This window comes from Podarcis melisellensis (assembly GCF_964234715.1).
Source record: "Podarcis melisellensis genome assembly, chromosome: 15".
Classification (NCBI taxonomy): domain Eukaryota; kingdom Metazoa; phylum Chordata; class Lepidosauria; order Squamata; family Lacertidae; genus Podarcis; species Podarcis melisellensis.
In genome coordinates this window covers 15608729-15629159 of record NC_138532.1, presented here as the reverse complement: position 1 = coordinate 15629159, position 20431 = coordinate 15608729, and the positions used below count along the sequence as shown (strand labels likewise).

Here is a 20431-nt window from a genome sequence, read left to right as displayed (position 1 = left end):
GGGAGCTGCCCAGAGTGGTTTGGGAAACCCCGCCAGATGGGCGGGGTATAAATAAAATAATAATAATAATAATAATAATAATAATAATAATAATAATAATAATAATAATAATAATACAGTGGTACCTCGGGTTAAGAACTTAATTCGTTCTGGAGGTTCGTTCTTAACCTGAAACTGTTCTTAACCTGAAGCACCACTTTAGCTAATGGGGCCTCCCGCTGCTGCCGTGCCACCACCGCACAATTTCTTTTCTCATCCTGAAGCAAAGTTCTTAACCCGAGATACTATTTCTGGGTTAGCGGAGTCTGTAACCTGAAGCATCTGTAACCCGAGGTACCACTGTAATTCTGTGTGCTGTTAATGGCAATTGAGAGGCTTCCAGAGATCAGAAGCAGCTTCCAAAGAAATTCTGCTTCCCAGCAGGACCCAGACCTGGGTGGTTTCCCCGGCCAGGTAATTTGTCTCTCTGCTACTCCTTCCAACTGACATGCTGTTGTCTCTCCTGAATCAAGGAAAACCATCTCCTCCCCTGCTCCTGATGATGACCTCAAGTGGGTGGGGCTCCCCGATACTGCCTGCCTGCCTGCCTGTGAAGGCTCTTTAAAGGTCTAAGGCCAGGCAGGCTGCAGGCTCAAAGAGCTAATGGCGCGGTCAGTGTGATGCCTCCCTAGCTGGGTTTCAAGGGCCACTTCTCTGAGCCAGGAGGGAGCTGCCCCAGTGGGAGCCACCTCAGTACACCTGAAGGGCAACACCTTCCACCTGCCTCCAGGAATCTGTCAGGGAAGGAACACAGAGCTGAGCAGCAGCGCTTCAGGTTGGTCCAGTTTCTTCCCTGGATTCCATCTGTGGTTGCCACACAGCTAACAGGGAGTGAGCCAGGCAGGCAGGCAGGCCTGACGGACGGACGGACGGACGGACTCCCCATTCGGAACAGTTGCCACTCCGTTGGGTTGGCTGGCATCCACAGCCCAAGAGTGAGCAGGAAGGCCACCCTTGGCAGTTCACCATGGGCACTGGGAGGTGGCAGTGACCCAGAGCTCCTGGCAGAGAGAAGAGGCCATGGAAGAGAGACCAGCGAGCCTGGTAAGTCAACAGAGGAGGAGATGCAGGGGCCTTGATGTGGGTCATGGGGTGAGGGGCAGAGACTAATTGAAACAGGGCAACAGGCTGGAGGTGGGGGGAGGTGGACTTGAGCCTTGTCCTGAGAATCCCAGCTGGGCAAAAAGACCTCACTTGTGGGGCTGACAACAGACAAGGCTGCTCTTCCCATCCTGATACTTCCTTGTTTTCCCTTCCTCGCAGCCTCAGCACCACCAGCTGGCATCCTGGGGCAGTTGCTGGTGATAGATCCTGATGTTGAAAACCAGATACCACCCAGCCCTACTTGTTTTCTTAGCCCAATGCGCAATATTGTTTGCAAGCCCTTCTTCCTAAGACTGAACCTCAGGCTTCCTTCGTTACCAAAGCCCTTTGCTCCTTATAGTATCCTGGGGGAGATGCTGAGCAATCTCCCCATCCCCTACTGCTTTCTGGCAACTTTTCAAACCTGCCAGGCCAGGAGCCAAAACATTCTGGTGTTCTCCTCTGCCTCCTTTTCATGTTTCGTCAACAGCCACTGTTTGGTCAACAGCCACTGTTTTCCTTTTCCTGGAGCTGAATAATCAGGATTGCTGCTGTGGGTGGTGGTAAAACCGCAGGACTTCAGGGTAACTGTCCTGAGGCTGGTGGTGCTTGCAGATGGTTTGGGACAGCTGCAAGGAGAACCCCAAGACAAGATCCTGGTGGAAAGGTTGGCCCCACAGTGTGCCCATTGTGGTGCTTGCAGTCCTCATGGACAGGGGCTTCTTCCCCCTCCGTGCCAAATATCTAATTGCCCTCTTTCTGCTGTGACCAGGGGTGCAAGCAATTCACACCTTTTTTAAGGAGGAGGCAAGCGGTTCAGCCTGTGTGTGTGTGTCCATGTCTGCTTATATATATTTAGCCACACAACTCAGCGGAAGCCTCTACACACTGACTTCATGCTGCTCAACACCTTTTAGGATTAGCCCAAAGATCCTAGGCCTGAAAAGCCATCAGAATTTCAAGTATTGATGCACGTAGAGGAAACAGGTCTTTGGAAGCTGTGCTGACAGTCAGAAGGCAGATTCTATCTGGCCCTCTGACAAAAGCTTAGAAATCAGAAAGTTCTGGCTGTGCCTCCTTTGTCTTGAGCAGGAACTATTTCCCTTTGGAGAAACAGTCAGTTCCTTGTTTTTCTGTCTCTTCTTTGACATGAGGGCTGCCTTTCCCTATATGTGGCACTGATGACTGAGAAGCCCTCTTGGAGCTTGTCAGAGCCAAACCAAAGCTTGCATTGGGGCCAAAAAAGAGATGGTCTGCGGCTGGGTTTCTCGGCCATTTCTTTTCCCCTTAAAAGCAGTAATGGGAGGGAAGCTCTGCAAACTGAATTGCAGCAGTGACATGGGAGTGTGGGAGTGAAACCTTCCCCTCACTCCCATTTCACCACACACAACGCCAGGCTTATAAGCCCCACAGCAGGGCTAGCAGCAGCTTGTGAAAAAGATGATGGTGATCCAGTTAATAAGGTTGTTAGTGAATCAGAGAGAGAGAATTTTCCACCTGGTTGTGACATGATGGCCCAGCAGCATTCCACGGCCCTGGGAGGCATCCCTGCATTTAGAAAAGCGCCAGGTTGGAACTGGGATCATCATTTCTCAGGCACTGCTGGTCACCTGCTCCCTGCACTACCAGAGTTGCTGCAGGGCAGAAGGGTGGAATTTTCTGGTAGTTTCGGCTGGGGCACATGTTGGAGTCGTTCAGCAGAATCCCTGATCTGGATAACTGAGCTTTCTGCCCCAAAAATGAGTTTCAAAGCTTTGCTGTGGAACAGTCTTAAAACTAGTTATGTATAACATTACTAAGAACAGAATACAAAGTAGCACATTGCACTCACTACATTAAACTCTTACATTTCCAACAGAACGTACAAAACAGTCCATAAGCCTCCTGGCCTAGGAAGTCAAATGACAGCAGAGGGCCAATTGGGTGCCACTGTCTGCTATAAATACTCCCAGATCTACCTCCTCTCAGTCTTGGCAACTTGGCGTTGAGTCCTCACCCTGTGTGAGTAGACATTTCTGACTTTGGACTCTTCCAGATGACTTGTACATGGAGCATCTATTTGCCCTGGTTTGTTTGCACAAAGCAAATGCAGTTGTTAGATCCACACAATCTATTGAAAGCACCCTTACAACACTTTAACAACCATGGCTTCCTTCAAAGAATGCTGGGAACTGCAGTTTGCTAAGAGTGTGGGGTTCATAGATCCACCGTCCTTAACAAACTACAACCCCCAGGATTCCCCACGACTGTAAAAGCAATATAAGAGTATTTTGAATAGATAGTGTGGATGTGGACTCAGTCTGGTCTTTATTGAGCCTTCCTTCTGATTTGTTATACAACAGCTAACATTTATCCTGAATTCATCCTAATGCGCTCGCAGGGTGTTTCTACATTCAATCACCCCACATTTCCAGTGCTTTCCACTGTCACTTTCCAAACTGCAAAATGTTCGATGCTTTCTTGAAGTGGATTTCCTGCGCTAGAGTGATAGAGCCCTTTAATTCACTTTAACTGTGCAAACCTAAAGTTCCCACACACATTTGAATCCCTCCTGGAAAAGTGACAGGCCGGAGGCACCCCAGGCTTCTTGCCCAAGAGACTTGCCTGCCTTTGCCCACAAGGAAGACAGATGCAAATAATCAGTCCTTGGCTATTATAGGTGTGTTCCCAAAGCAGAGGTGGGGGCAGCCACTGCCTTTCCAGGGAAGGAAGTGCATAAACTGAAGCAACCAACCCCCCCCCTTGGTTGCTCAAACAGATACTAACGATTGACTCAACAAGGTGGCCTCATTGAGGGGAGCCATCTTCAGTAACTGGATGCACACACAGAGGTCACACCAGAATCGATCAGGTGACTTCTTCGCGAAGATGCCCTGTGTTCCCATCCCTTGAAGAAGCAGCTTAGGAAACCATTTCTGGAGGTCCCTTTGCAGCCTGGACTCCTGGCCAATAGCACAGGGCTGGTCCGGGACATTTTGCATCTTGGGGCAAAATGCTCCATCCCGCTGCCTCCCCCTCCTCCAGAACTGTGCCCTACCCCTGCCTCCATGGGGGGCATGCTCACAGTCAAGGAGGGGGCAGTGGGGGCATGGCAGTATGGTACAGCATTGGAGAAGATTGGCTGGGTTCTCCTTGGGCCCAGATCTGCTATCTGAGGCAACTGCCTCACCAGGGCCAGATTAAGACCTTTAGAGGCCCTAAGCACCTAAAAGATTTCGGTGCCCCCATATATATATCTAATTCAAAATATAAACAATAATAAACCATAAAATTAAATTATATTTTTTTCAAAATGAAACTTACAGCGAGATGGAAAGTAATGTTTATTTTTGTACACTTCCACTTTATTTATATTTTTTGTGGGGGGGAATTCTCCTACTTTTTCTAATTGCAAAGTCTTTGATCAGATCCTCAAAACCAATCTTACACAACACATCTGCTTCTATACTTAGTAGGGATAAGGAATCCCCCCCTTCCCTTGATGCCCTAAGCATGTGCTTATTTTAAAAAGGTAAAGGGACCCCTGACAATTAGGTTCAGTTGTGACCGACTCGGGTTGCGGCGCTCATCTCGCTTTATTGGCTGAGGGAGCCGGCGTACAGCTTCCGGGTCATGTGGCCAGCAGGACTAAGCCGCTTCTGGCAAACCAGTGCAGTGCACGGAAATGCTGTTTACCTTCCCACCAGAGTGGTACTTATTTATCTACTTGAACTTTGATGGTCTTTCAAACTGCTAGGTTGGCAGGAGCAGGGACCGAGCAACTGGAGCTCACCCTGTCACAGGGATTCAAACCGCCAACCTTCTGATCGGCAAGTCTTAGGCTCTGTGGTTTAACCCACAGCGCCACCCGCGTCCCTTGTGCTTATTTTGCTTAATGGTTAATCCAGCCCTGCCCCTCACCCCACTTTGTGGGCAGGCAGGTCCTGCAATGGAGGCACCTCTGCTTTGATGCTTCTATAGCCTTCAAGGTCAGACCTACTAAAAATGGTGAGATTTCTCCAGGGCTACTGATGAACGCTAAGAGCTGAGTATATGTCAGAATTCTATACATTGACTGGCACTCCAGAATTCCAGGCAGTGGACAATCCTAGCGCCACCTGGACATGCCAGGGATTGAAGCTGTGACCTTCTCCAACACGAGTGAGGGTTTTTTTAAGGCCTCATTCATGTTGACCTTTGGCTCCATCAGAGAAATAGCTATGACATGAGAGCCTTTTCAGAACCCTTTATTCAGTCTGAACCCTTTTTACCTGCAGGAAACTCCAACCGTGCATCATGCCAACCTGAATCCCAGCTCTTGTGCCTCATCATCTGTCCTGCCCATCGTGGCCCAACCTCCCCCACCAGAAGAGACCATTCGAGGAGTTGCCTTCAGACCCTACCCTACAGACTCCAGACTGGCTCCTGTGCCCTGCGTGGCTCGCGAGACCTCAAGGGGTAAGATGGAGGGTGGGCTGGGGGAGAAGGAAGCCACCTGATGGAAGCCCCAGCTGCTGCTGGATGTATATTGAGGTGGGGGAGTCCGGATGGTATATCCCAGGCAGGACTGGCAGAGTCAAGAACATCTGCACCTTTCAAGGGGCTAATGGAGAAAGGCAAAGTGTTAACTCATCCCTTCCTCTTCTTAACTTCTGGGATTTCAGGGTAACACAGCAGAGAAGGAAGAAATGAGCACAGTCAGGGGACGGGAGGAAGCAGGTGTCCCCAAGAATGAGGAACCTAATTGGCCTTCAGAAATTAATACAGAAACAAAGACTGTAAATCCTGATTTCCTAACAGTGGATGGGTGTAAAGATTTTCAAACAGTGCTAGTCAAGATGAGTTTGTCTTCAAAAAACATATTGCAAAATGTCTTCTTGGAAAATCTTCTTCTGCTGTCCAGGAGAGGTGGGCGAAAAGCTTAACATATATTTTGGGATCTGCTTGAGCCTTGGACTATTGAAATTTCTTGATTAGTAATTGTGGGTAGAAGGAGGGACCCCATATATTGGTTGAATATTGTCAAAGGAGTTCTACATTTAAATGTACAAATGAAAAGGGAGGAATGGTCCAGACAATAGCAAAAGGAGACAAATAAATTTAGCCAGATGCTCCTTGCAACTCAGTTTTGCTTGGACATGTGAGTCTGGTTTTCTGTAATAGAGTCTCTTTCCAAAATTTCCTTCTATGGTGCGGACTTAACCATAGCAAACTGGATGTTTTAGGGGTATTTCATAATTGTAACCAATCTGGGTTTTTTCTTTCTCCAACCACAGCCTCCTCCACTCCAACGTTCAAGGCGTCTTGGAGGATGGGCCAGAAGAGGTTGGCCCTCATTGTCTGCATCTTAATCCTCATTGTGCTTCTGGTGGCCCTCATCCTGCTATGTGAGTCCTTCTCCTCTCGTTTGTGGTGGGGAGGAATGTGTCTCTGCTCTTCCTTCATTCCTGGGAATGAACATCCTGCTTGAAGAAGAGGGCAGATCTCATACAATTTATGGGATATTTTTTAAAATATCCCTGAATATAGGTAAAGGTAAAGGGACCCTTGACCATTAGGTCCAGTCGTGGCCGACTTTGGGGTTGTGGCACTCATCTCGCTTTATTGGCCGAGGGAGCCAGCGTACAGCTTCTGGGTCACGTGGCCAGCATGACTAAGCCGCTTCTGGCGAACCAGAGCAGCACACGGAAACGCCTTTTACCTTCCCGCCGGAGCGGTACCTATTTATCTACTTGCACTTTGATGTGCTTTCAAACTGCTAGGTTGGCAGGAGCAGGGACCGAGCAACGGCAGCTCATCCCATCCTGGGGATTCAAACTGTGACCTACTGATTGGCAAGTCCTAGGCTCTGTAGTTTAACCCACAGCGCCACCCGCGTCCCTGTCCCTGAATATATTTCCCCCCAAATTCATATTGGGGCAATTCCCTTTTAGACCAATCAAAATATTACAAAACAGAGTGTGAGCTTTTGTGATCTCCAGACCTGAGGCTAGATGGCAAATGAACTGGGGAGAAGAATAACTTTTTTGGCTTATGTTGAAGCTATGGAGTCTCCATCTGGCTGCAGTCTTAAAACAGAGTGGGGGAAGGATGGAGAAGACATTCAAGTGAGGTTGTTTTAGGTGCTAGGCAGGCATCAGGTTTCCCCAGAGAGCCTTGGAAAGAAGAAATACACAGTGGCTGGGTCCCCCCATCTCTGGAACTACAAAAAGCAGCTGCAGCTACCCATGGAAACATGCCAGATACCCTGGTGGGTGGATGAATTTGGCCCTTGGAGTTCTTCCATCTGTTTTGAAGAGCCGAGAGTCCTGTGGCTCATGGGAGGGGCCCTGCTGTGTGTGTTCTTCCTTTTTCACGTTCTTAAGACTATGTACCCACCATACGTTTAAAGTACATGACCTCCCCCAAAGAATTATGGGGAACTGTAGTTCGTTAAAGGTTCTGGGTGTTGTAGCTCTGTGGGAGTAAACTAAAGATCACAGGATTCTTTGGGGGAATCATGTGTTTTAAATGTATGGTGTGTATAAGAGGCTTACCTGTTGCGATTTTAAAATGAGGAAGCAACGCAAAGGCAACAAGCAGTTTGAACAGGCAAATAAGTGCAAATGACATGGTGTTACCGGCTGCCCCATTTTTCAGGGTTCTGACTCTGCCAAGCCTGTCTTGAGAACTCCCCGCCCAGTTTTAGATGTGACCTGGATTCATGGCTCCTCCCTTCCTTGGAAAATTGGCTGAGATCCCACATTTCCACACAAGGACACACTGGCTGGAGCCTTCTTCTCTTTCTCTTCTGTTTTGGAGTCAACAATTGGGAAGGGAGAAGTTGGGGGAGCAGCTGCAGGCCAGGCTACCTTTCCTTGTCATCCATCCCATCCTCCTCCTTCTGGATGGTCGCAGGAGGGTGGCTCCTAAGGCTGCCCATTTGTTGACCTTCTCAGTAAGCTATGAATGCCGTGGCAACTGATTATCCATGCTTCAGAGGGTCCCGCGCTTGTTCTGTGCGCACACCCCACTGTGTTCTGCTCCCATTCCATACCATGGCATAGCCATCTGCACAGGGAAGGGAATGGCTGTCACCGGATCAGTGTGACTTTAGCAGTGCAGTTTTTAAAAAAGAAAAATCCTTTTTGAAAATTTGCACATAAAAGGATTTTTCATTTAAGTGCTATTACAGTGTTGTTGTTTTTTCTAATATAGGTGTTTTGGCACTTATTAAAATATGAGGAAGCTGTCACTCCTAAAATATTGCCAATTGGGAAATATTCTTGTAATTAAAAAAAAATCTAAAATGTTTCTATTTGAGCTCCACTGCATGAATCTTTTTTTATATAGGCAGAACAAAACAAAAACAAAAACAAAAAACAAAACCATTTTAGCATAAGGTCAGGTTCAAAATATCTGTGCCACAAAAATAGCACTGACCAGGAAAGTAATTGTGAAAGTGATGTGTTGGGCTCCACTGCCCAGTACATATATCACAAGGCAGTAAGCAGAGTGTGAAAGTCAGTGCTGTTTTTCTAGAAAAAGATCTGCAAGAACTTGCCACAAATGCCTCCCTTGTTCTCTTATAATGGCAATAGCACCCACCTGTGAGATGCCGGAACTGAGTTCCAGTGAGTTCCGGCTGCAAAAAAAAGCCCTGGCCGAAGGCGATCTGCACTGGTACAGACTATGCTTTTGTTTCCTTCACCTATATTTTTAAGTGGAATTTTCTGCAAGCCGATGAACATGGGAGGAGCACAAGGAAAGCATTGGGAGAACTTCCAGTATTGGATGCAGTAAACACCAGTTGCTGGGAATTAGGAGGGGAGACAGGACTGCCGAGGCTCTCAGATCCCGCATGAAGTTGACCGTTGCCATAGACCGCTTGGGCCTTGGGCCTGGTGGCAGCTGCAGGGCTCTTTTCACCTTCCCAATTACCTTTTGATGATTGTATCAGGCAGGTGCCCTGTTTTGTTTTTGAAAAATGAACGGAGTGTGGTCAGCATCTAATATAGAAGCACTTTTGGTGTCATTTAGTTTATGAGGGATCGTCATGCTCACTTTGACCACATGCTCTGTGTGTGGGAGGAGAGTGTCCTCCTTATCCTCTGGAGGTCACGAGGATCACGAAGCCCTGACAAGGGAGGCGGTGTTTTCTGAAGGCTTGGAATTCCCTTCAGGGCATAACAGCTTCCCTCTGCTGGTTGCTGGAGCTTTCCTGACACCTGGTGGACAAGCCGTGGCAAAGAACACGGGAGCGTAAACATAGAACAACTTCGAAGCCGAGACAATCTGTCAACGCAGCTCAGCTCAGCTCAGAGAAAAGGCGGTGAGATTCATGAACCCCTCTCCCTCTTTCTCTGCCCCTCGCAGTCTTGTTCTGGCGCTCTGGCACAGGCATCGTCTACAAGGAGCCGGCCGAGAGCTGCGACAGCCACGCGGTGCGCTGCGATGGGGTCGCCGACTGCTCTCAGCGGAGCGACGAGCTGGACTGCGGTAATGCCTTCCCCGGGGGTGCGGAGCAGTGGCGTAGCGTGGGGGGTGCAGGGGGGGGCGGGCGCACCGGGCACAACATCTGGGGGTTAGGGTTAGGGGGCGCAAATCCACGGGTTAGGGGGCGCAAATCCACGGGTTAGGGGGTGCAAATTACTTGCCTTACCCCGAGTGCTGACAACCCACGCTATGCCACTGGTGCGGAGGGAGGGTGGTGGAGTGGGGCGACCTGCGGAGCTGGGGCCGGGCAAGTGCTCGCCGGGTGGGGAAGGTGGCCTCGGCCGGGTCTCCTGCTTACTCCGGCGAGCGACGGGCCTGAAGCTGAGTCTTCCTCCTCTTCCTCGTGGTCCTCACTGGCTCCTCCTCTCCGGCTCTGCAGTGCGCTTCGCCGGGAACGAGTCCTTTCTCCAGGTCTACTCGGGGCCCCAGAAGCGGTGGCTGCCGGTCTGCAGCAAAGACTGGACGGAGGATTTATCCAGGAAGACCTGCCGGCAGCTCGGATTCCTCAAGTAAGTCCTGGGTGGAGGCAGCAGGCAGGCAGGAGCGGAGAGAGACAAGCAGGCAGTTTCCCAAGCGACTGCCGCCAGGCGCCTCCTCGCTGTCACCCCACAGGGAGGGTGTGTGGCTTACCTGCTTCTTCTAGCAAAAAAGGAGGAGAGAAAAGGGTTGCTGCCTTATGAGGAACGGTTGAAGGAGCTGGGTATGTTTAGCCTGGAAAAGGGGAGCAAGCTTTTCTTGTCCTGCTCTGGAAGGTAGGACAGGAACCAATGGCTTCAAGTTGAAAGAAAGCAGATTCCGATTAAACATATGGAAAAACTTTCTGACAGTAAGAACTGTTTGACAGTGGAACAGTCTGGAGGTGGTGGAGTCTCCTTCCTTGGAGGTTTTTAAGCAGAGGCTGGATGACCATGGATGCTTTAGTTGAGATTCCTGCATTGCAGGAGGTTGGACTAGATGCCCCTCGGGGTCCCTTCCATCTCTACAGTTCTGTGATTCTATGTGGGGCGCCCCCTCCCTCAGGCAGTGGAGGGTGACATCCCTCTGCTTCCCTCGGGGGCAGCCCCCTCTAGACACCCCCTCCACCTTCCATCTCATCTACATGTGCCACTGCCTCTGTCTACTACAAACACATGCTGGGGCTGTCCCAAGATAGGCCTTGCACCCCCAAAATTGGCTCTCGCATCTTGACCACGGCCTCCTTTGTCTCCCCAGTGCCTCCCTAACAGATTATGCCCCTCTCTCGTGGTCTGGGAACAGCTTCACGGCCGGAGAAATGAACAGCACAATCCAGCAGAGCCTCAGCAGGTAAGGGAGCGAGGAGTGGCCTTTGGAAAGGGGAGAGGACAGCCCTTCCCTCCTATCGGTGAGATTCTGAGACAGGGTAGCAACCCCTTGGTCGGCTGTTATTGATTGCCCCTTTGTAGACTGGCAGTGGGGCTGCACTGGCCCCTCTCCAATCTTGGGACCTGCCAGGGTCAGCCCAGGAGATTTTCATACCTTAGGCAAAAGTCTAGATGGTGCAACTCCCACCTCCCCCCATTTCTGATACAGACACCAACCAAACTGGCTGTTGAATCTTCTTTCAAGATGGCTGGAGAAGAGGCCATGCCCTCAACTGCACCTGAGGGCAGGAAGTGAGCTTAGGGGGTGCAGAACTGACTGTGTGGTGCACACGGCTCTTTCTCCACCAGCTCATTGCCGCTTGAAGCAGCTGTGTCCCCATACCAAATGATAGGACTGGCTCTGCTAGTGACAGATCCCAGTGACTATTTCTAGAAGCTTGCAGTAGGGGGCATGGTTTAACTAAAATTTGGGTGAGTCGGGGGTGGGGATTGTAGATTTCATTAAATGCACCTACACACACACACCACACACATAATGCAAGCATTGCATGGGAGGAGGGGCAGAGGGATTACTAGAATGAGTAGATTCCAGCTTCTTCCCTCTCTTACTTGCCTACCCAGAATGCCAAGGGCTGCACCCTTCTATTGCCACAAATCCACCCCAAATCCAGGTAATTCTTAGATCTTCCTGCCATACAGCAACTTACCATGCAATCATGGATGGGCCTCCTCCTGCAGGGAAGTTCAGCACAAGAGTACCCTCTAGTTCAGGATGGCCCAATTGGGTTGCAATCGTACTTCAACATGGAACCCGCAGGCCATACACTGCCTTGTTGCATGTGCAGGATGGTGTTGGTGCAGCGAGGCAAAATATTGATGCCCACTCCTTTCTTCCCAAAGATGGTTAAGCAAGGCACCAGACTTTGGGAAGGAGGTGCGGGGCTCTGGCAGGGTGCCCTCCCACATGGGCGTAGGCAGGCTTCATGTTGGGGGGGGGGGAGAACCTCAGTTAGTTAACTATTTTTATTTATTTACTTGATTTAGGGGGGCAGCTGCCCCCCCCCCGGCTACACCTATGCCCTTCCACTTCCTTCCCAAAGCTAGGGAAGTGTTAAGAAGGAGTTTGGAGGACTCTAGGACCCTATCAGAGCTCTCACCCTTCCTTTACAAAGTCCAGTGACTCACTTAACTGGCTTTGGGAAGGCAGTGCAAGGGTTGGGTGTGTGTGTGTGTGTGTGTGTGTCAGATGTTGCAGAGGGTGCCAAAAAAGTCCTTGAGGGCCACATATTGGATCACATTGGATCACATTGGAAAGAATCAAGGAAAGACACCCCACTGTCTGCCACTGTCCAAGACCCTGGACAGCTGCTTGGCCATGTGGATGAATGGACTGATCTGGTCTAGGGCACCTTCCTGTGTGTTGGTTCCAGACTTCCCATCATGCTTACTGGTAACCATCAACAGAAGTTCAGTTCTTCATTACTAACTTAAGTCCCATGATCTTAAGTGGGTCTATTCTACATGTGTCTGGAATCTGAATCTAACCCTAAATTACATGATTTCTGTGTGGCTATTGTATATAGTTTTGTGTAACTTTTGAAAATTGTTTAAATGGGGTGTGTGTTTTTGTGTACAGAAAGATCCCCCAGATTTGTGTCTCTCTCAGGCCAGATTACAAAGATGTTGTTAGCTGAAGCTGTGAATTTCACAGGAGATCAGTTTACCATGTGCTTCCTGACAATGGTGCCATCTGCTATGCAAAATTATTCAAGGCATTACTTCCCTTTAAAGAACAAAATCCCTAACATCAAAGGAGCTGTGAGAGATGAGACTTTTCACACCTTAAAATGTGTGAGTTCCAGAACATAAATTAACAATTATTGCTTAACCAAGTGTTTTGTTGACCATCCTCCCAAGACTGGGGAGGGAGGCAATTTGTTGGCTAGAGTTTGCCCTTCTGAACTGCATTGAGGAAATGGCCATTAGGGGCTCACCTGATACATATTGGAGCATGTGAGATCACCATCCCACAACTCTTTTAAATGTGTTTTATTTAGCTAAGAACTAGAAATGGCAAAAGAACTCCAGCTAAGTCTGCCAGGTTTATTATATGTTGACTGGGGCCCCTTAACCCTCGAAAAGTCTGGTTTAAGAGAGTCAGTGGAACCATGAAAAATGCTGAACTTTGAGAAGCGAGGTGGCTCAAATCCTCCCTTAGCCAAGGAGGCCTTGAGAAAGCCACTGTCTCTTAGATTAATCTGCTGGGAGGATAACACAAAGTTGGGGGAACTCACCTGATGGGTGTGGCACTCCTTTCTCCCCCTTGGCATTGGCCTTTGACTGGGCACTGTTTGGACCATTGATTCCCTGAGCTGTCTTTCACAGGGATGGAGATCCATTTCAATGCCTGTTCCAGTCAAGCCTGCTTATTCTTGGCACACAGGTGCTCAGAAAGCCCATTTGTGATTCAGGAGGAATGTGGTCCTTCCTGGCACCTCCATGTGTTAGTTAGGTGGCTAGCTGGCTCTTGGAGACATGATCCTACTCCACCTCGATTCTCTTGGCCAGGGAGTCCCATTGTGTTGACTCTGCAGCCTGCTGGACCCATCCTCTGAAACCTAACAGAGTCTGTTTTTGTCTTTCCTCAAGGTCCCAATGTGGCACTGGAAAGTATGTTTCCCTCCGATGCACAAGTAAGGAGACTTTGCTATTATATAGGTGGGAGGTGGGAAGGGTCCCCTCCTGGATCTCATGTTATACCATTGCTATACCCAAGAGACTGAGCTGTGAGCTACCCTGAAGTGATCCCTGCCATACATTGTCCACACCCTTCATTACGCAGAAGCATCATGGGCCCAGCACAGCAGAGAGGTGTGAGTGAAATAGGAGCCTCCAGTGGTGGATGGTCTATTAGGGCAAATGGGGCATTGCCCCACTCACCTTGGTCACCCTCACCACCTACCTATGTACCTGTCTTCCCATATGCAGCCCAGAGGGTGGGCCTGGCTTTGAGCTTCCTCCTCCTTGGTCTCCGTGTTGCTATTGTGAAACTCATCTGGGAGGGGGGTGGAGACAAAACTAGCATCCATTGCTCTGCCTCTCTGCCTGTCATTGTCTCCATCTACTGCTTCCCAGTCCCAGGAAAGTCCCAGGGTGGGCCAAGAGAGGGGAAGAGAATGCCATGGGAGTGGCACATCACTAGAGAGAGAGGGCAGGAGGGGAAGAGTTAAAGGAAGCCTTGGGTGATGCAAAGGAACTGTGCAATGCCAGATCTCACCGTGGCATCTTTTGGGCACAAGCTCTCCTGGGGTGCAAGAGTTCTCTGCTTGCCCTTCCAGCACCCCTGGTCCCTTCCAATGCTACAATTCTATGATTCTTGCATGTCTTCTCTCCCTGTAGACTGCGGGCAAACAATGTCTGGCCGCATTATTGAAGGCAATGAAACAACAATCAATAAGTGGCCTTGGCAAGTGAGCCTGCACTATGGGTCGATTCACATCTGTGGAGGGACCATCATCGATCCTCAGTGGGTCCTCACAGCAGCTCACTGCTTCTTCATGTAAGTGACATCCCTGCCCAAAACTTGTGAGGGGGGGGGCTGAGTTGGAGGGCTGGATCTGCAGGGGGAAATTGACCTTCTGGGTTTCCACTGTGGCTACATGTAGTTCTGAGGGATATCATGGCAGGCTGGAGAATGAGATCCAATGAATCCAGGAGGTCGAACAGAAAGGAAGTCAGTGGACTATCTGCTCTGACATCCCATCCCTGATATCTACTCCACTTGTTATTGCAAGGCAGGAGATGCAATGGCCACATCCCTGAACAAGTCACCTCTCTCCACTCTCTTCCTCACCCCCCTCCCAGTTTGCTTGCACCTTCCTCCCAACTGCAACATAAGTCCCACCAGCTCCTGCCCTGTCCTTTTTGCCCCCTGCCTCCCCTCCATGCCTCTCTTTTTCTGATAAAGTAGCTGCATCACCTGGCACCCAGTCCTGATCCAAAGCACGTTCTCCCTCCCTCTCACATGCACCCCTGTCACACTTAATTCATGTTCTGAGCACATGTTCCTGCTGAGGAAGATGGCTTTGGGCCAAAGCAGAAGCGACTCTACCCTAACCTGTGTGACATTTCATCCTTTGGGCCTCTAAGGAATAGTGTGAAGATCCTGGACCAGTGGAAGGTGTATGCTGGGGCCTCCAACCTCAAGCACCTGCCTACCGCGGGCATCCCTGTTTCACACATCATCATCAATGCCAAATACGATGATGATCATGATGACTTTGACATTGCACTGCTGAAGCTCTCGAAGCCTCTGACCTTATCAGGTAAAGCTCCTGACTTTATGCTGCCACATCTCACCTTCCTCCCTGCCTTCCTGGTGCTGAGGTCCCTTGGTGAAACAAGCCCACAGCCTCCCCCTCAAGGGGAAACTAATCTCTCTCTCCTCTCTCTGCTTCAGCCAATGTCCGCCCAGCCTGCCTCCCCATGTTTGATCAGAAGTTCCTGCCTGGGAGGACCTGCTACATCACAGGCTATGGCAAGACAAACGAGAATGAAGGTGAATTGGGGTGGGGGTTCTTCATCTGATGGGTTGTAGAACTGCAGCTTGAGGGGTGCAGAGGACCCCAAGCCAGCTGCAGAGCAAACTCCAACAGGAGGTGCTGGTGTGCCGAGGAGAGCTCCTCCATCTCATCATGGCCTGCTTATTTCAGAGAATACATCGCCAAAGCTGCGGGAGGCAGAGGTGAAGATAATTGACTACAGACTCTGCAACAGCCAGAATGTCTATGACCACTACCTGACCCCACGGATGATGTGTGCTGGGTACTTGAAAGGGGGAAGAGATGCTTGCCAGGTGAGATTGGTATTTTGCTGAAAGAAGGCAAAGGGGTGTGGTTTCAAGAGTACTCATGGGGCCTCAGGTTGGTCATCCCCCATTCTCTTCTCACTGGTGCCAGAAGCCAAGTGCTAAATGCCCAGGGGCTGAGGTGGGTGCACTGAGCACCAAGCGGAGTGCTTTGACCAGAGGTGTCAAGCGTGGAGAGTTCCCCTCTTCCTTCAGTAGCTTCACAGATAAGAATTAACGAACAGTTGATAGGTTTATAGTCCCTTTATTACAGCATCATGTTGCAAGCACAAACCACAACTCTCTGCAAGGAGATCAGTTGCCTACTTTGAATCCTACTTCCGCAGCAAGGAGTGCACCAATGGGAAGTTCCTCCCCTTCCCTGCCTCCTTTGTTCTCTGTGCAGACCTTCAAGTCCATGGGGAGGAGGGGTCCCCCACACTCTCAATTGATGTGTCTCCCAGCTGCCTCCTCCCTTTTGGATCTCTTGTCATTATCTCGTAGCTGGGTAACTCTTCCCTAAGCTGCTTTGCTTCTGTGTCTGTGTCTGCCTCTCTCTCTGCTTCTGAAAATGCTGGAGGTAGGGGGCGGGGTGAATACTCCCCCTCCACTTCTGTGAGGAGTTGATCTGCCTACAACTGCATTCCCCAATCTTCAGATCCAGACCATTCCCTGACATGAGGTGTCCCTAAGAGGCTGTGCTTTCTGGGGATGGAGGGCTCAATAAATTACAAGTCCTGTCCAGCTCTTTAAAACGTTGGGACAGGTGATCTGCCTGCTTGCTGTGTTGCCATGAGAAGAGGTTATGCCCAGAGCACACATCCTGTCATAAACTCTAGGTCTGCAGTGGAAAGTCCCCCTATGTGGTGCCTTCATGGGCCTTGCTCACAAGCCACTGTGGCCGACATTTCCTGGGGGACCCAAATGTCAGGTGGCTTCTGCTCCACCCTTCTCCAGCCTCTGGTTCCATCTTGCCCCACTGACCTTCTCTCTCTGCCCCAGGGTGACAGTGGAGGTCCCCTGGTCTGTAATGACAGCTCCCGTTGGTACTTGGCTGGCATCACCAGTTGGGGGACTGGCTGTGGCCAGAAGAACAAGCCTGGTGTCTACACGAAGGTCACAAAGCTGCTTAGCTGGATTTACAGCAAAATGGAGGTAAGGGAGCATGTGAGGAGCCTGCTGGGGGCCGGCTGACTTATTTTAGTTTAGGAGACTGGCAGGCAGACTACAGTGGAGAGGTGCTGGAAATGGTTGCAAAATGTTTCTTCAATGCTCTGCTAAAAGGTCAGAGGTTTGTCCAGCAACTCTTAAGCCAGCAAACATGCCTCTTAGTGGGAGGGAAGCATGTCCTTGATTCATTGCAACTTCTAGGTCATGTTATGGGGGCAGGTCTGAAATAGCTAGTGTCAAAGCCATTCTTCACCCACCTTCTGTCCTACAAAGGTGGACAGACATGGACGTAGTCAGGATTTTTTTTAGAGGGGGGTGGGCATTATGTTGGGGGGGCAGAACTGAGTTATTGGCAACACAATTGATCAGTTAGCTATTTTTAATTGATTTAATTGATTTTTAATGTTTAATTGATTTAGGGTGGGGCAGCTGTCCCCCTGGCTACACCCATGTGGACAGAAACTTATATTTGCAACTGAATGCATCTCCTTTTCGTTACCCTGAAGAAGATGCCCTGGGGAGTTCAAAAGTGTGGGAATGTTGTGGATAGTAGGAGAGGACATATTGATTAAATATTATCCTTTCTCACTCATGCTAGTGAGTCAGTAGCAGAGTACATTCCCCAGTATGTTGCAGGAAGCTAGTTGGTAGATTTGTTTGAATCTCTTTACTTAAGCAATCCAAACTGACTTGTCCAGATTGTTCCTTTGTTACCTCTTAAAAAGAATAAAGACACAACAGTCTTTTCTCAAAAGTAACAAGAAGTTTACTTACATTCAGTTCACAGTATGATCCTGAAGACAGGCTTTAGCTTGTAGTTACAGAACAGTGTTTGAGTTCAGCCCCTATGGGAATGAGCCCATGTGCTGCTGGCTGAGAGCCAGCACACAGCAAAAGCATCGAGATGGAATAAAACGAAGAAGAAAGAAGAAGGTGTCTGCGTGACCAGCCCTTTTATGGGGTCTCCAAGGGCCATGCCCATCTACCTGGTCACATGCAGGGGGAGGATGCTCCAGACCAGGTGTGACAAGAAGTCCTCCTAGCTGGAGCAACATCCCCCTGTGTGTCCACTCTGGGCAAACAGGAAGTGTTGTACTTGACTGCTTATGTTAGATCTCATAAAAGCTTGCACATTCCAGAGTAGCAGAAGTTCAGTCTGGCAGCAGGTGCCCCTTTCTCGCTTTTCCCCAGTTGTGGGGAGGAAGCAGCTGCTTTCCGTGGGCTCATTTCATTCCTTCCTTCCTTCCTTCCATTACAGAGCCAGAGCCAGACTGACTGAGAAAAGATGGGCTTCTTCTGCCCCCAGCACCACATCTGTCTTCCCATGGAAAGTCCTCATGGAGGCTGGGGTGGCCAGATGCATTTTCCTGCTCATGGGCCATCAGGATGACTGTGTGGCAAAGGACAACCTTTTCCTCTTCTGGTACTTCTGGGCTGCTGCTGCTGCTGATGTTGCTGTCGGTGCCTCCTGGACTCTGGCTTGTGCCTCTGGGGGCTGATGCAACTGATGCTGGGCCTGGAATGGAGCATCTGGGAGGAGTGTGGAGTGTGATTATGTCCTCCCCAGAGAATCAGCTGCGCTCAAGCTCTGGAACTGCCCTTGGGATCAGGTTGCATTGGCCAAAAGGGAACAGACCACTTCTCAGTGTTTAAGGTCACCTGTTTGTACCGTTTGGACCAGGAATGGATTGGATAGGTCCTTGGAAACGGGACAGAAGAGGAGCCCTTGTAGCATCCTTGGCTGCTGCATCTCTGCCTCCTTTGCATTTTAGAATCACTCTGGCTACACCACAAGACCTTGAAAGCTAGACCCACCTACCCACTAAGCCTCCCTCACTGGGAAGTCCTCAGGGCACTGCTAAGAAACGCTTCAGCCTTAGGTATATCCATGCCACTCACCCACTCTGGGGAACTGGGCCCCACCAGTGATCCTGTGTGGGGAGAGTGGCAAGCTGCAGAAGGGTGCCTCTCAGTCCCCAAACTGTGGCACTCTGCGTGGGAACAAGCCTCTTCTTTGCCCTTCTCCATCCTGTTAAACAACACATCCTTGTAGGAGGAACTGCCTCCTTTGCTCTGGCACAATGGCTTCCTATGGGGCATTCCCATTTGCAATGTCAAGTGAGATGCAGGCCATTGGTCTACCTGGCTCTGTACTGTCAGCTTGACTGGCAGTAGTAATAGCCCCACCTCCCGAAGCTTCAGGTATGGCATCTTCTTAGCCAGGCACCCTGGAACTTCCACCTACTGCATGTGAAGCAGGTGCTTTACCACTGAGTTATGACCTCTCCTTTTGAGGTAGACCATGGTAGCAAAGCTGCTATCCTATAGTGCAGAGAACTTCTTATCTGTGTCTGCTGCCAGTAGCCAAGGGCCCAGTCACCAACTATGTACCATTTGCCTATTGGCAAAGGCAGCTGTTTTGCCACATCAGCATCATAGTTCTTCAAAGAGAAATGCACATAATTGGTGTGTGGCAATAATAAGTTTGCTAACAGGAGATGCAGTGGCATAGCGTGGAGGGGGCACAGGAGTGGTTGCCCTGGGCGCAAAATTGTTAGGATGTGCTTTCATCACTGGACTCTGTTGGCAATGTCTTCTCTACGCAAGCCAGGAGTGACCTCTCCAGACAACAAAACAGCTCTTCTTATCTCTGCAGCTGAGATCTCTTGGGTGATGCAGACTCCATTAGGCAGTTGAATGTACATGTGTACGCCCTCCCATCCCTCGTGTGGCCCTGGGCACTAGCAACCCACGCTATGCCACTGAGGAGGTGTGAAGAGGAGCCAGCCTTAGTACTGTGCCTACCCCAAAGAACTGGGGCTGTTAGGGGGCTCCTCATGCAGCAGCATGCTCTTTAAAGACAACACCCCATGTCACAATTGCCTCTAATGTTTATACACATTTCAACATTAGCCTGATAGTAACTGTTGGGCAATTATTTCTCCTGAAATCGCATTTCTGTAGCTCCTGGGTTTAGACTTTTTCCTGGTGTTGGAGGGAGAGCCACTTCTCCTGGATGATGTACAGGGTGACCTTCTTGCCCATCAAATCCAGAACCCGGGGACTTCCCAGATGCATCTGGGTGCTCACAAGCAGAGCTTGATGATTAGCCCCCTGCATCTGGTACAGTGAGGTAACCTCCTCTCACTACAAAGGCTCAACCTAGCAGTTTGGGGAAACAACTGTTGACAGACCTCTTTCCTCCACAGTGTTGCCTGATCTTCCTTTAAAGCCCCCCAAGCTGGTGGTTTTTGCCACTTCTTTTGAAAATGAATTATATTATTTAATTATGTGTTGTTTGAGGAAATTCTTTTGCCTGTCCTCTCAATCAATTACATTGGATAAACCAGAGTTCTGGGCTTTGCATTTGAAAAATGCTCTCCTGGTCGGTTTACACTTCATCCTATAGATGGGCAGTCCCTTAACGAGTGGTGTCTTTCCTGCAAGCAGCTTCCTCCCCAAGAGACTGCATCCCTCCCCCCACTCCCCACAGAAG

At 49.8% G+C, this 20431-nt stretch overlaps 1 protein-coding gene across 1 annotated transcript; it reads left to right on the top strand.

Moving 5' to 3' along the window:
* The first annotated feature begins 918 nt into the window (after nt 1-918).
* Nucleotides 919-20227, top strand: TMPRSS13 (transmembrane serine protease 13). The gene is made up of 13 exons (XM_081891016.1): nt 919-1083; nt 5379-5559; nt 6378-6488; nt 9457-9579; nt 9956-10085; nt 10789-10881; nt 13569-13612; nt 14319-14478; nt 15069-15244; nt 15379-15477; nt 15632-15774; nt 16768-16920; nt 18194-20227. Exons 1-13 carry the CDS (start codon nt 1060-1062, stop codon nt 18212-18214), a joined length of 1458 nt encoding a protein of 485 aa, XP_081747142.1. The 5' UTR covers nt 919-1059; the 3' UTR covers nt 18215-20227.
* Nucleotides 20228-20431: the final 204 nt, after the last annotated feature.